This window comes from Thermobia domestica, chromosome 11 (genome assembly GCF_964235325.1).
Source record: "Thermobia domestica chromosome 11, izTheDome1.hap1.1, whole genome shotgun sequence".
NCBI lineage: Eukaryota > Metazoa > Arthropoda > Insecta > Zygentoma > Lepismatidae > Thermobia > Thermobia domestica.
Genome location: NC_137464.1, coordinates 100,049,419 through 100,065,543, shown reverse-complemented (window position 1 = coordinate 100,065,543; position 16,125 = coordinate 100,049,419). Strand labels below are relative to the sequence as shown.

Genomic DNA, 16,125 nt, shown 5'->3' with positions numbered 1-16,125 from the left:
AAATTTTGTTGACTTATGGAGTAGGCAATCGCTAAGGTTCATTTTCTAGTTATTTTAAGGGAAACAAAGTATATAAAGAGCCACGAGAGTCCAATTGTATCGGCAGTTTATTATTTGTGTACTTTTATAAGTAAAATTCAGAGCAATATTCTCAATAAGTTTTTATAAGTGTCCACTACAGATTTAATATTCTAGCAAGAAAACTCTCTACATGTGACAGCAACTGTCCAATCATATTTTAATTGCACTTCTTGAATTCAATTTGGAAAGACAAAGTGGATCAAGAGTAACAATACTGATAAAATTTATTTTCTTTTAAACAAATATATTTATTTGGAAAACTAACTTAACACAAGTTGACACTTTAAGGATAATAAAACTCCAGAAACCACTTTAAAAACCTTGGTTTTTATCTCTCTTTCACAGTCGGTTATACGATATAAATCTGATCATAGATTTTCTCTAGTATCCGATTTTCCTGAAGAATGTTAGTCGTTCAAAACTTTAGCACTACTTTCTGTATTAGAGTTTTTAAAATTAAGTCCTAACTCATAGAGTACACTATCTGTCCGTTGAATGACACTTTCACTCTTTTCTGTAGCGAAGTTTTTTTGAAGCTCACATATTGTGTCTAGCGATTGTATGGCTACTGCACTATTCTCAGTTTCTGTCGTACCCTTATTTATCTCCAGTTCACATAAATAACATAATCCTTTTGAGGGCTGCCCAAGAACAAATGATGAATTTATTCCTATCTTCTCTAATTTGCTTCTTTCGTCCTGCAGAATATCTTGCGCTTGGTTATGCATTACACTAAAACAGACAAGAAATGAAATATTATATACATGAAAAAATATCGAAACTATTTTAGACAAGAGAAAGCTCAATCCGAGTTACTGACTTTTCTACAACCACCGAGGTAAGATGAATATTATATGTTATCGGAAGCCATACTGCAGAAAGACAATTAAAGTTATTGAAGTTTAAATTTTTCTCCGCTTTGGAAAATTGTACTTTTTATTCCTGTATTTAAACAACTTAAATTGAAGTTTTAAAAAATTCTCAATTTGTTGCGTTTTACGGCATATTTCGCTCAAATTGTCAGTTATCGCATTTTATTGCGACTTCAAAATGCCTATTTCCTTATTCAATCTGACGTAGCTCGTTGAAAAACCAACTCTCGGCTTTGTCGGAAAACTCGCGATTTCGCAATTTGCGACAAACTCCTGCCCCGAATGATTATATTTGATTTTTACTCGATTTTATTATGTAATATGTTAAACTTACTTTTTTTGGTAGCAGGAGCGATGTTCATCTTATTTAGTAACTTACCACCTTAAGAATTAAACTACCTAGCGTGTGATCCACAAAGAGCTATGGTCGACCAAACATTTTTTTGGTTGAGTGATATGTAATTAGTACATGTAATTATGTGTCGTTACATCTAAGTTTTCTGAACGAACCTCTACACCTCTTAATTTGGGTAGTTTCGCAATTGCCTTACGATGCTGGGTCAACGGCAGAAACTGTTCGCTAATCGAGAACTGAACCCGGCAGGCCAGCGTGCTAACCATCCACTTACAGACCACTTTCATGAAACTCATAAATATTAAAATGTTGCTTTACGAAGAATCCAAAATTGCTAATAATGAATAAATGAAATAATAAGGGTCAGTTTCCCCACTCGCAGGATATTACAGTAAAATGCCAGTTTCGTCTCATTTAGGCTCGGTGCTGAAAACAATTAGAAGTCCACATACACAAATAAATTATAAAATTAAAAAAAAAAAAAAGTTCATCCAGTTACTACTTAAATTATTTCATTAACAACCAGACAACTGTAAAGAAATGATAAAACACTTGCATTCCTCTTTGCTGTTTAAGATTCATACCTTAACAACTGAAAAATCAATTCTATACCACCATATAAGTCTATAATGATAATTTTGAATACAATTTACGTTTTTCAAACACCATTAAATTTAACCATTCTTCAGCCCAACATATATCTTTATTGATTCATCAAAAATACTTTTGGTATTATTTCAACGTTTGAGCAGTCCTGCTATACGATTTAATTTCATTATATCATTCATCATGTGCTTTTTGACAATTGTAATCTCCCTTTTGATTATCAAATGATCGAAATATTACAATTTATTGGTTTGTAATCAATAAACATTTCCGGAATTTTAAATAAAAACTTAATAAAATAAATATTCATCTTCGCAAATTTTGATATCAATTTATTTTAAGAATACTGTTTAGTATACATACGTCATCCACACTTCAATTTACTACACTATCATTACTAAAATTCCTTACTAAGTTCAAGTACCTTCCAATGCTAAGTCATCACCAAAAATTGTCATTTTCGCTGGGAATTAAATTTGGAACAACGAACAGAATGTAAATGTATTAGATATGTAGCTACATAAAGATTACCACAATGTCTTTGCTAACGTAGAATCACCGAAAATAAGTGTACAAACTTGTGGGCACAGAAAACTGTCGTCTGTCGACAAGATCCCATCAATGAAATGTGACTTGAGAAAACACCATAAGTAGTATGTAAAGGGTAATAACGAAATTACATATGAGTTTAGCGAACTTCTTAGCATACGTCTATATTACTGCACAAGAAATACTTTTGCGATTAGAATTGATGTTGACATGTGCCATAATAGTGAAGTATATTATACTTAGAAACAGTAAATTTTATCATACGTACTTCAAAATTCCTTTATAAAGTCCCATCCTCGTGCCTATGCGAAATCCTTCTACGTAACCCACATCAAATCCTTCTTGGAAGGCTTTATCTCTACCTGCGCTTGCGCCTTCTCTAAAGCCAGTCTGAAAAAGAGGACACGATAAAACCTTGTTATAGCACTATTGATTTAATATGGTCGCCTTAATATATAAGAAACAAATAGTACAATATTTAGAGAAAAACATAAAATTCTTAAATATTTTCCAAGAAACCACAGCGATAAATAAAAATACGATTTTCTCCTTGCGGGATTTAGTGGTAGAGAGCTCACCTGTCGTGTGTGGGGTTCGATCTCATGTCGCGCCAAGTGGACTTTGTGGTGGACATCCACCGGGAGCGTGGGTTTTCTTCGGGTTCTCCCATTTCCTACCACTTTCTCCATTTCACCATTTTCATCCATCACATTATTACTGCCTCCCTTAGTCTCGGTGCATAATCAAGGAACGTTAAGTAAAAAAAAAAAAAAAAAAAAAACCTCCTTGCTATACTTTTAATCGCTTAGACCAAAGATGGTCAATCTATAATGCACTAAGGAAACAAAAAAAGGTAATGGCCAGACAAATTAAAATACAATAGATAGATTAATAAATATATAATGATGGCAATTGAAGAATATCGTAAAACAAAAATGTTTAATGTACAATACGAACCAAAAAACCTGCAACATGAAAGTTTAAGTTCATTGTGAAACTACGCCAACAACATAGGCAACCAACCTAACGTCTTTGTGGCACTGATCACGCCAGGATAACCTTCGGCTTCGTCCCCCTGCACACTTCGTTTGGAGCAAGAAATGCATAGACCACGTGACTACAAACCACAAATTTCTCACAAGATGGAGTAATAGATTGAGGTTCTTCTCATTTCTCTTCTCATTTTACATCCTCAGTTTTAAAGAGAGAGAAAGAGAAAAAGGTCAACGTGATAACAACTAAATAAAGAGGAATATGCGAAATATAAAGGAAAAGAAAACGTGCGCATATATTGACAAATGACACATGCACTTCAAAGGAGACCACCTCAAATTTTGTTATGAACCATACCTAGTCTAGCCATAAATATTGTCACAAACTTTTGGCTTTGATTGTAGAACCTGTTGTGCAGGTGGCAAGATACAATTTAGCTCAAAGTCAGCCCTGGCCAGTGTGTGTCGAACAGGGAAAAAGAACGGGTGGATCTGCTTCGCTTAAGCATGGAATGGAGTGAGTACAAAAATAGAGTTGCAGTGTTTGCCTTGCATAAGGGTGGAAATTCACCAAGTAAGATTTTCAAACTGCTGAAACTTCTGAAAATCAGCAAAAGATTTGTTTACCGGACAATCCAGCGGTTTACTGAGACCGGCAGTGTACGTGTCCGGCCAAGGGATGGTCGTCCTCGCAGTGTGAGAACAGTGGCAGCTGTTAAAACAGTGGCTGCTCGTGTGCGGCAAAATCCACTCCGCAAGCAGAAGATCATGGCACGGGAGCTCAACAGGGCCCCAAGATCAATATCCAGGTTACTTTCTGAAGACCTGAAGGTCAGAGCTTATCGGCGGAGCACGGAGCATTTGTTGACACCACAGCTGAAGTAGCAGAGGAAACTGAAGCAAGACAGCTCCTACAGCGGTACGCCAACAATGGACATTGACAAATCCTCTTTGCCGACGAGAAAATCTTTACCATTGAAGAGAGCTTTAACCGCCAAAATGATAAGATATATGCAGCATGCTCTCGGGAAGCTCGTGGGAGAGTTCCTAAGGTTCAGAGAGGTCATCACCCCTCCTCAGTCATGGTTTGGTCGGGGGTGAGCTATGAAGGCCACACCAGACTTCACTTTTGTGAGCAAGGTGTAAAAACAAGTGCCAGGGTATATTTGGAAACTGTTCTGGAGCCTATTGTCAAGGACTTGAGTGACACCATGTTTAACAATGATCACTGGACCTTCCAGCAGGATTCTGCGCCAGCTCATAAGGCAAGGATGACACAACAGTGGTTGGAGGCCAATGTATCAGATTTCATCTCCAGTGCTGAGTGGCCTTCTGGTAGCCCCGATTTAAACCCTATGGACTACAAACTGTGGGCAGTGTTAGAAGACATTGTCTGCAAGAAAAGACCCTTCACTTAAACGTTTGAAGCGTTCCTTGGTGACAGCAGTGGCGGATTTTCCGATTGATACTCTCCGTAATGCAATAGATGACTGGCCCAAGAGACTCAAAGCCTGTGTGCGTGCCAATGGTGGACATTTTGAAGTTTGATGGGTGCCAATTGTAAAGAATATATGTGGTTATAACATATTAAAAGCAGATTCAAAAATTTCAAACCGTATTTCATATATTCACAAAAAAGTGTGTGACAGAATTTATGGCTAGACTAGGTATATAATAACTGTGAGAATCAGCAAACCACAAAGACATAATTACACACAGTAAGTGTTATATAACACATATTTATTTAAACAAATAAAAATGCTTGCAGAAAGCTGAAAATGTCTTTAAAATCTCAACCATAACTGAAACAAGAGATTACTTCTCTATTGTTTTTCTTCGTAGCATCCATCTACATGGAGAAATGAGAAAGAGAGAACATCTTAAGAGATTCGCACGTATACAATATCGGAAACTGCTAAATGGAAAAAATTACAGTCTTTGCTTGGGATTCGAACGCAGAACCATAGTATTAGAAATCCCACACTCTACCGATGTAGCTAGTCTGACAGTAATACCCTGTTCCTCCATCATTACCTATGGAAGATGGAATGGAGTCTGCAGAAAACTACGTCTAACATGTCCACGACAGACCGCCTATAACCTATGTCTAATTGGTACTTAAAAGAGCTAGTTCTACACGTGCATAGAAAAGTAAAATCAAATGAGTAGTTAGTACACATCACTTTGTCTGTCTCACTCTATCTCTGACTATAGAAATCGAGGAAGAAGAAAAAAGTATAGAGGTGAGAACACAGGAAGAACAAGCAAAAACATAAGTTGCAGGAAACTGAATATCAAGGAGAGAGAGAGAGAGACATAGAGACAGAGAGAAAAATAGAGGGAACGGAGCAAATGATTTAATATACATCGGAAAAGAAGGTTCACAACTGTGCTATAAATTTAATGTATTTAATACTCTGCAGGCCCGTATCCACGGGGGGCTAGGGGGGCCGGCCCCCCCTAAACTTTGGCTGGCCCCAATAAAGGTTTCACGATAGGCTTGCAAATGAACTATAATATGGTGATGAAGTATAATATGATTGGGTCGGTCTCCCCCTAACTTCGGCCGGCCCCCTCCCTAAATTTTTGGGCTATCTACGGGCCTGATACTCTGTTTCTTCTAAATTGCTTGCTAGATGACAAATATTAATTTGTAAAAACGTAGCAAATGCCCACGTTGTCTTGTTTTCTTACTATTTCAGTAATAGTGGAAAACGTGGTTTATGCAACATAATAAATTACTAATTTTCCCACAACAACCATGTAGATGTTGTTGATGATTTTGAGTTTAACGTCCGTTCAGCAGCGAGACTATATGAGACGTGGACCTACTTATTAACGTGGAATCCGAACCATATGAGCTGCTGCCGGGAATCGAAGCAACCATGTACTGTTGGTAAGAAATTTCTAAGCAAAAGAAAAAACTGATCAGCAAAATACATAAAACGATAGTCCTGCAAACTATTATTTAAAGAGAATTTATTGTAAAATCAATACATCCATGTGGCGGTATATAGTCGTAAAGTGATTAGAAAACTTCATATTAAACTGTCGATCACATTGTTTTACTTATTTGAATTCAATGTCGTATAGATTCGGTTTTAGCTTTAGATTTCAGCGTTCTCACTTCGATTCTTAACTTGTTGGAAATATGCATTAATCGAAATTATAAAAGTATTTGGTCTAGGAATTAATTCGTGCGGGTGGACAAGAGATGGCGCAACGAACGGAGCGTCCCACAGTTCCGTGTATCCACACATGTGTTGCAAACCCCTGTCATCGCGTATCGTTCGTAGTATAGGGCAGTGGATTAAAGCGTCAACACCAGTTTGTAGTTAAGTGAACATGGCGCAATTTGTGCCTGATAAAGTGTTTTTGCGGGGTGTCCTGCTGCATTACTTTAACATGCAGAAAAGTGCGACTGAAAGTCATCGTATTTTGGTGGAAGTGTATGGTGACCATGCTCTAGCTGAGCGAACGTGTCAGAAGTGGTTTGCACGGTTTAGAAGCGGTGATTTCGGCTTGGCAGACCAAGAGCGAGCTGGGCAGCCAAAAAAATTTCAAGACGAAGAATTGACAGCATTGCTCGAGCAGGATTCGTGTCAAACGCAGGAACAACTTGCAGCAGCATTAGGCGTTGATCAAACAACAGTCTCCAAACGCTTGAAAGCCATGGGAATGATTCAAATGATGCCACATTGGGTTCCACATGAATTGAAAGACAGAGACGTTGAAAGACGAAAAGCCATTTGCGAATTGCTGCTTCAACGACAGAGCAGAAAGGGGTTTCTGCATCGAATTATTACGGGTGATGAGAAGTGGATCAATTACGAGAACCCTAAACGAAAAAAGGCCTGGGTGAAACTAGGTGAACCAGGTCCATCACAACCAAAACGAGATATTCACTGTGCAAAGGTTATGCTGTGCATATGGTGGGATATGAAAGGTGTGGTGTACTATGAGCTGCTGCAACCGGGTGAAACTATGAATGGAGAACGTTATCGACGACAATTAATGCGTTTGAAGCAAGCTCTGGCCACAACACGACCAGAATGGGAGAACAGACATGATAAACTTATTGTTCAACATGATAACGCTCGCCCACATGTCGCAAAACCGGTCAAAACCTATTTAGAAAATGTCGGATGGGAAGTTTTACCCCACTCGCCGTATTCACCAGACGTTGCTCCTTCGGACTACTACTTGTTCGATTGCATGAACAACGATTTGATTGGACAGCGGTTTACTTCTTCATAAGATATCGAAACATGGGTCTCTGACTGGATCGCTTCCAAGGATGAGGACTTCTTTCGCCACGGAATCCGTACATTGCCTGACAGATGGGCGAAAGTGGTGGCTAGCGATGGACAATATTTTTCTTAAGGTATTTATGTATTTTGTGTTTATACTACAGCTTCAATGTGTGCGTACCAACCGCACGAATTAATTCCTAGACCAAATATACGAAATTTAACTAGCTAAAAGAAGAAAATAACATAAAAATCCGTATTAGAGTACGTTGTCGCCAACATGTGCTTTTATTTCAGGGAGCATAAAGTCGAGAAGATCAACATTTTTTTACCATTAAGTCGGCCTATAATTCGATGGATACCACCTCAACTTGCAGTCTCGCATATCCATCCCCAACAGTGAATCGTCACATGACCCATTCGCGCTGAACGGGCCATATATTGTGGATCAAACCGTCTTCCAGATGGGCGATACACACGTGTTGGCCCAAAGTTTCCAGTGGAAAATATTTTCTCATCTGCAAAGACAACAGTGTGTTGTTTAATATAAATTTGATAATTATATTTGAGTATGATTAAAAATTTTTTAAAACTCATTTAAACATAAAAAAGAATAGCAACACGCTTTGAAAACCAGAAATTTCATCAGATGTATAAATTTTTGTAAACAACTTGGTGAAAGGGAAAGTGTCTTGCCATAAACATATAAAAGGACTCACTTGTAACAACAAGATAGGATTTGATTTGGAAGAATTGAAGATTCGACTACCAAGGTTCTTTGAGTTCTTTCAAGAATGGCAGCACACTCTCCTGGTCAGTAAGTTGTCCTTATTCTCCTAATTGCTCATTTGTTATGATGACACTTGCTATGCCAGATTGTTGGTAGGTCTTCCAACAACAGGTTTCACTTATACTACTGAGATTTATAATTTGTGTGATTAAATAGAACATTTGTTTTGAGAATGCAAATCTCAAGTTGGCTCCCATTTATTAATGTGTTTGTTTGTAAGATATCTGCTAATGCTAATGGCACATATATATAATTAATTAAGTAGTCTCTATAACTGTGCCTACAATAGCGAAAAGGCAGAATGTGACTTTGTATTTTATTTGTTTATTATCAATATAATAAATCTGTTAACAGATCCATTCCATTTCATTCACACATACTAAAGAGAGATTTTCTTTTTTTAAATTAAACAACAGTGTCCGAGTGACAAGTAATATTTAGCTCTGCAAACGCAAGTCTATCGACTTTGTGATCTTCTGTCAATATCTCCTTAACAGCAGCCCGGAAGGACCTTAATTAAGCCTGCGGTCCGAAGTCGCCGTCGGACTGTAGTTACATCACCTGGAAAGGCGGTAGACTGCTGCAGTTGTCGGGCACACATGAAAGGCTATCGACAGCATTGATCAACTAATCGTTGGTCTTGTGCCGGTGAGGACACTCGTGGCCTACCACTTCCAGATTTTCGAGTTAGACTTTCAGTTTCCTCATATTTTTTCCACCACCTGAACGCTGTTGCACGATGCACGCCTAATCGAGCGCCTGCTTCAGGAACACTCAATCCCGCATGTTCAATAAGAGCGATAACACTCTCACGTACAGAATGATCATATTGCGCCATTCTTACACACCAAAGTAAAAGTGCTAAAAACGTCTTTGAATATAGGATAATGCACAATATTGCTATACATGACGTCGTATTATGAAAGACATGCGCAGAAGAAGTAGATGTGCCTGTAATCAACTGTTGTTGCACGCAAAAATACTCACTCGCTGTTAGTAACAAAATAGTTTCCATTTTTTTTAAAATCCAATACATTAGAATATAGTAGCAGTTACTATCTTTCAAGAACATAACTTCCATCGAGTGGTGGGCATAAACAAAAACTCGTAACTATGCAACAGTTAACTTCCCTCAAAACCCCCGAAGCACTTTACAGATTTAATCTGATTTATTTGTGCAATTTAGATACATATAAGATTACAACTTTTCCGGGAAATTTGTTCATACTCGTCTAAAACAGTTCTATTCTATTATTCGCCACTCGTATACATATTATATGACAAACAAAAAAACAGAAGCAAGTAAAGTGCAAATACTCTAGACAATATTTTTCAAAACGTACTAGAGAATTAAGATATAGCCGAGCGGTTTAGTAGAGTAGTCTACTACCTCCGCCTTCTCGTATTCAAACCCACCTGAGGTTTGTGTCTATTCTCTGTTTCCTTTTTTTTTTTTCTTGAGCTTTCACAACGAACGTCTTTTTCTATAATTCCTATAAGCTATGACTTGCAAACCCTAAACAAAATACACATGTTTATTGTAATACTCTAATCCGGATTTTTATGTTATTCTCTTCTTTTAGCTAGTTAAATTTCGTATACTTTTATAATTTCGATTAATGCATATTTCCAACAAGTTAAGAATCGAAGTGAGAACGCTGAAATCTAGAGCTAAAACCGAATCTATACGACATTGAATTCAAATAAGTAAAACAATGTGATCGACAGTTTAATATGAAGTTTTCTAATCACTTTACGACTATATACCGCCACATGGATGTATTGATTTTACAATAAATTCTCTTTAAATAATAGTTTGCAGGACTATCGTTTTATGTATTTTGCTGATCAGTTTTTTCTTTTGCTTAGAAATTTCTTACCAACAGTACATGGTTGCTTCGATTCCCGGCAGCAGCTCATATGGTTCGGATTCCACGTTAATAAGTAGGTCCACGTCTCATATAGTCTCGCTGCTGAACGGACGTTAAACTCAAAATCAACAACATCTACATGGTTGTTGTGGGAAAATTAGTAATTTATTATGTTGCGTAAACCACGTTTTCCACTATTACTGAAACAGTAAGAAAACAAGACAACGCGGGCATTTGCTACGTTTTTACAAATTAATATTTGTCATCTAGCAAGCAATTTAGAAGAAACAGAGTATTAAATACATTAAATTTATAGCACAGTTGTGAACCTTCTTTTCCGATGTATATTAAATCATTTGCTCCGTTCCCTCTATTTTTCTCTCTGTCTCTATGTCTCTCTCTCTCTCTCCTTGATATTCAGTTTCCTGCAACTTATGTTTTTGCTTGTTCTTCCTGTGTTCTCACCTCTATACTTTTTTCTTCTTCCTCGATTTCTATAGTCAGAGATAGAGTGAGACAGACAAAGTGATGTGTACTAACTACTCATTTGATTTTACTTTTCTATGCACGTGTAGAACTAGCTCTTTTAAGTACCAATTAGACATAGGTTATAGGCGGTCTGTCGTGGACATGTTAGACGTAGTTTTCTGCAGACTCCATTCCATCTTCCATAGGTAATGATGGAGGAACAGGGTATTACTGTCAGACTAGCTACATCGGTAGAGTGTGGGATTTCTAATACTATGGTTCTGCGTTCGAATCCCAAGCAAAGACTGTAATTTTTTCCATTTAGCAGTTTCCGATATTGTATACGTGCGAATCTCTTAAGATGTTCTCTCTTTCTCATTTCTCCATGTAGATGGATGCTACGAAGAAAAACAATAGAGAAGTAATCTCTTGTTTCAGTTATGGTTGAGATTTTAAAGACATTTTCAGCTTTCTGCAAGCATTTTTATTTGTTTAAATAAATATGTGTTATATAACACTTACTGTGTGTAATTATGTCTTTGTGGTTTGCTGATTCTCACAGTTATTATATATGGTTCATAACAAAATTTGAGGTGGTCTCCTTTGAAGTGCATGTGTCATTTGTCAATATATGCGCACGTTTTCTTTTCCTTTATATTTCGCATATTCCTCTTTTTTTTAGTTTTTATCACGTTGACCTTTTTCTCTTTCTCTCTCTTTAAAACTGAGGATGTAAAATGAGAAGAGAAATGAGAAGAACCTCAATCTATTACTCCATCTTGTGAGAAATTTGTGGTTTGTAGTCACGTGGTCTATGCATTTCTTGCTCCAAACGAAGTGTGCAGGGGGACGTAGCCGAAGGTTATCCTGGCGTGATCAGTGCCACAAAGACGTTAGGTTGGTTGCCTATGTTGTTGGCGTAGTTTCACAATGAACTTAAACTTTCATGTTGCAGGTTTTTTGCTTCGTATTGTACAATAGAAGAATAAGCATTGCTCTAATAGGAGCACTGAGGTTTGTCTAAATTTCAAGTTACAAGCCTCAATTCACGGTACGAATGAATTATCCACTTTGGGTTACATATAGTGGTAAATTCAGCTTCAAAACACAAGGTCTAACATTACAAAATCTGTACACGTCTAGGAAACAGGCTGGGGCACCCAGTCAATCAGAAGGCAGTGCATTTGTTGAACAGGGTCACTCCCCCCTGAGAGAATACATAATTGCAATTGATTTTTCTTTACTCAAACTGGAACGTTGTATACACGCCGCAAAAACATTAACATGTATTTGGGCTAGGAATGGCAAATAACGCATCATTCGCCATTGGTTTGTCAAATTTCGTTCGGTGACACAGCATTGCAAAATGAGACCCCTGAGTCCCGAACATCATGTTCAGATGATGAGCTCCTCAGGAACTCCATGGAAGCAGACCCTCGGAAAAGTGTTCATGTCATCGCAAATGCGTTAGGCATACACCACTGTCGTTCGCCAGTTCTATCCAATCAATAACATGAGAAAGCTGGACTTAAGAGACGACACCAGCCATCAAGAAATGCCGCCTGGAAATGTGCAGTTCTCTGAGTGTACAGAATATCCGGAAAGGGCTTCTGCATCGAGTTGTCACTTTTGATGAAAAACAGATCTGCTAAATTGTAAATGGTACGGACAGTGGTTGAATCATGATTTACTTCTAGAACGGATTCCAAAAACAAAGAGGTAGTTGTTGCTGATATGGTAGAAGTGATTCATAATGTATTTCTCAAGCGAAGTGAAATAATGAATGCAGATCGTTACATTGTTGAATTGCATGAAATGCACCGTTTACTTGTTTACAAGCAACCTGTAGTCTTTGCACGACAATGGTCGCCCACATGTCGATCAAAGGACGTGCAGGATTTCCATGAGTTGCAGTATGAAGCCCTTCCTCACCCATCTTATTCCCGTGATATCTCTCCTACTGACTATCACCTCTTCTGGCGTCTCGATCACCATTTCTTGGGAAGGAAGGCCTTCCTTGATGATCGGACGATGCAGCGTGTAGTTAAAGACTTTCGCCACGGAATCTAATCGTTGGCTCAGCGATGGCAAAAGAGTGTGGTTGCAGTTTGAGATTATTTTGATAAACAACGTATTGTATTTGGTCTAGGAATTAATTCGTGCGGGTGGACAAGAGATGGCGCAACGAACGGAGCGTCCCACAGTTCCGTGTATCCACACATGTGTTGCAAACCCCTGTCATCGCGTATCGTTCGTAGTATAGGGCAGTGGATTAAAGCGTCAACACCAGTTTGTAGTTAAGTGAACATGGCGCAATTTGTGCCTGATAAAGTGTTTTTGCGGGGTGTCCTGCTGCATTACTTTAACATGCAGAAAAGTGCGACTGAAAGTCATCGTATTTTGGTGGAAGTGTATGGTGACCATGCTCTAGCTGAGCGAACGTGTCAGAAGTGGTTTGCACGGTTTAGAAGTGGTGATTTCGGCTTGGCAGACCAAGAGCGAGCTGGACAGCCAAAAAAATTTCAAGACGAAGAATTGATAGCATTGCTCAAGCAGGATTCGTGTCAAACGCAGGAACAACTTGCAGCAGCATTAGGCGTTGATCAAACAACAGTCTCCAAACGCTTGAAAGCCATGGGAATGATTCAAAAGATGTCACATTGGGTTCCACATGAATTGAAAGACAGAGACGTTGAAAGACGAAAAACCATTTGCGAATTGCTGCTTCAACGACAGAGCAGAAAGGGGTTTCTGCATCGAATTATTACGGGTGATGAGAAGTGGATCCATTACGAGAACCCTAAACGAAAAAAGGCCTGGGTGAAACCAGGTGAACCAGGTCCATCACAACCAAAACGAGATATTCACTGTGCAAAGGTTATGTTGTGCATATGGTGGGATATGAAAGGTGTGGTGTTCTATGAGCTGCTGCAACCGGGTGAAACTATGAATGGAGAACGTTATCGACGACAATTAATGCGTTTGAAGCAAGCTCTGGCCAGAACACGACCAGAATGGGAGAACAGACATGATAAACTTATTGTTCAACATGATAACGCTCGCCCACATGTCGCAAAACCGGTCAAAACCTATTTAGAAAATGTCGGATGGGAAGTTTTACCCCACCCGCCATATTCACCAGACGTTGCTCCTTCGGACTACTACTTGTTCGATTACATGAACAACGATTTGATTGGACAGCGGTTTACTTCTTCAGAAGATATCGAAACATGGGTCTCTGACTGGATCGCTTCCAAGGATGAGGACTTCTTTCGCCACGGAATTCGTACATTGCCTGACAGATGGGCGAAAGTGGTGGCTAGCGATGGACAATATTTTTCTTAAGGTATTTATGTATTTTGTGTTTGTACTACAGCTTCAATGTGTGCGTACCAACCGCACGAATTAATTCCTAGACCAAATAGTTTTATTTATTTATTTATTTATTTATTGGACTTTAGAAATAAAGCACTTGGGGCGAATATTTCACTTGTACCAACCTAATATGATGGTCAACAGTTTCATTATTACACAAGCCGGACTTCTATTTGGCTATCATTGGTCTAGAAAAAACAGACCCTACTACCACCATTACTATACTTCCAATAGTAATAATTACTTGTTTATAAATGAAAACATATAGTATTTAAATACAGTCGAGATAATTTATATTTCTTAATTACATTAAAAATTGTTCCGCGAAGCACTTAAGCACTGTAGATACATTTTTTTTCACCTGAGAAACCATAAAACTAATTTTAGACACTGCTATGGGACATTTATGTACAAGAAATACATTAAAAAGCAAGAACCAACTCGTTAATACCTTCTATTGTTTCAATCAACTTGACTAACTACACTGTTCATTCCTATGTAACTGCAAAGTCCTAATGAATGAGCCCTTCTCAGGTTTGTATCTGAAGCTATTATGTATTCTTAGCAATGTTCAAACAAATTTAAAAAAGAGAGAGTCAGTTACTTAAACCAGTTTCTCCCAACTCTCAGAAAAACCTGTTTCAACTCATGTTCTGCACAAAATAACAAATTCTTCCAATACGTCAGGAATTCTTGTTACAAGCTAGCTAAATATGACTTTTCCTACCAAGACTTAATCCACAATATTTATGAAAGTCGCTTACAGTACTACAGGAAATTAAAAAGTAGAACTCGCTAATAAAACAACCAATATAGGAAGTAGATATAGTGCGCAGAGAACATATTATGAAATACTAACCTGCTCTAAGTGCTTCTACCCAAACAATTATAAAGCAAATTCGCCTATATTGCGGATTCTTCTCGGTTATATCAACAGAATGGGTGTAAAATCACGTAAAATATACTTATTTTTTTTTTTCAATCTTAAAGCATTTATTTTGTTTTGTTTTCCAAGAAGAAACTTTGTTTACCCTGACTGACTATGGGGAAACTTAGAACCGAATCTCCATTTTAAATCTCCCGCGTTGATGGACAGCAGACAAAAATTCAAATAGTCGAATTTGTCTGTTAATTGTTTGAATGGAAACACTTCAAGCAGGTTAGTATTTCAAGATAGAAACTGGAATTTAATTGATGTAAACATAAAGTATCTCATTTATGTAGCTTCTGTTGCTACCGTGGTCGATTTACTTAGGATACAAATCTTTAAGGAAATAAAGTAGACCACTCAAGTAAGTCCTTTACGATAGATACAGTCTATAATAGAATCCTATAATACATACACAATATTTAACCTAGATCTCTAGGCGTCGTCAGACATAAGTTCTGATGATACTAGGGATCTATCTGAAATCTAGTATATAGGATGGACCATTCATCTTGAAATGCCCTTTTTAAACTAACAAACAAACAAAACAAACACACAAGAAAAAAAATCTGTAAATTTGTATCATGCAAATATCGGCAGTGGAACATTGTTTGACACACACTGCGATGCCGCAAGTTATTGCATATTTCAAATCTACATGTTAAACGAAAACTTACAATATTATACTTATTATTCTGTGTTGCGAACTAAGGACGCTACAGTATCACAAACATCGAAAAACAACTAAATTTTGGAACAGTAATAACGCAAGTGAGACAGACGAGGTAATAAACATACGAAGTACCTTAACGTCAAACACTACGGTCATCATATGACCTATTTCGAACAAGTAGGAACACAGTTACAAGGATCTAAAATCTTAACTTTTTCCAAAAGACTTTATTTTGAAAAAGTGTTAAGATAAGTACCACATCGAATAACGTATATGGTTTTCCATAGACATAAAGATCATAATATCGTTTACAGG

The 16,125-nt window shown here is 37.7% G+C and overlaps 1 protein-coding gene across 7 annotated transcripts in view; it reads right to left on the bottom strand.

Moving 5' to 3' along the window:
* Nucleotides 1–479: 479 nt before the first annotated feature.
* The window catches only part of LOC145664318 (uncharacterized), a 32,232-nt gene continuing 16,586 nt past the window's right edge, over nt 480–16,125 (bottom strand). For all 7 annotated transcript variants that reach the window (XM_081730881.1, XM_081730883.1, XM_081730882.1 and 4 more), the window contains exons 3-4: nt 2,732–2,853; nt 480–813 (exon numbers count right to left, since the gene is read on the bottom strand). In XM_081730881.1, the coding sequence (XP_081587007.1) occupies nt 489–813; nt 2,732–2,853 (447 nt within the window). In that variant the 3' untranslated portion in view covers nt 480–488. The remainder of the gene's footprint in view (nt 814–2,731; nt 2,854–16,125) is intronic.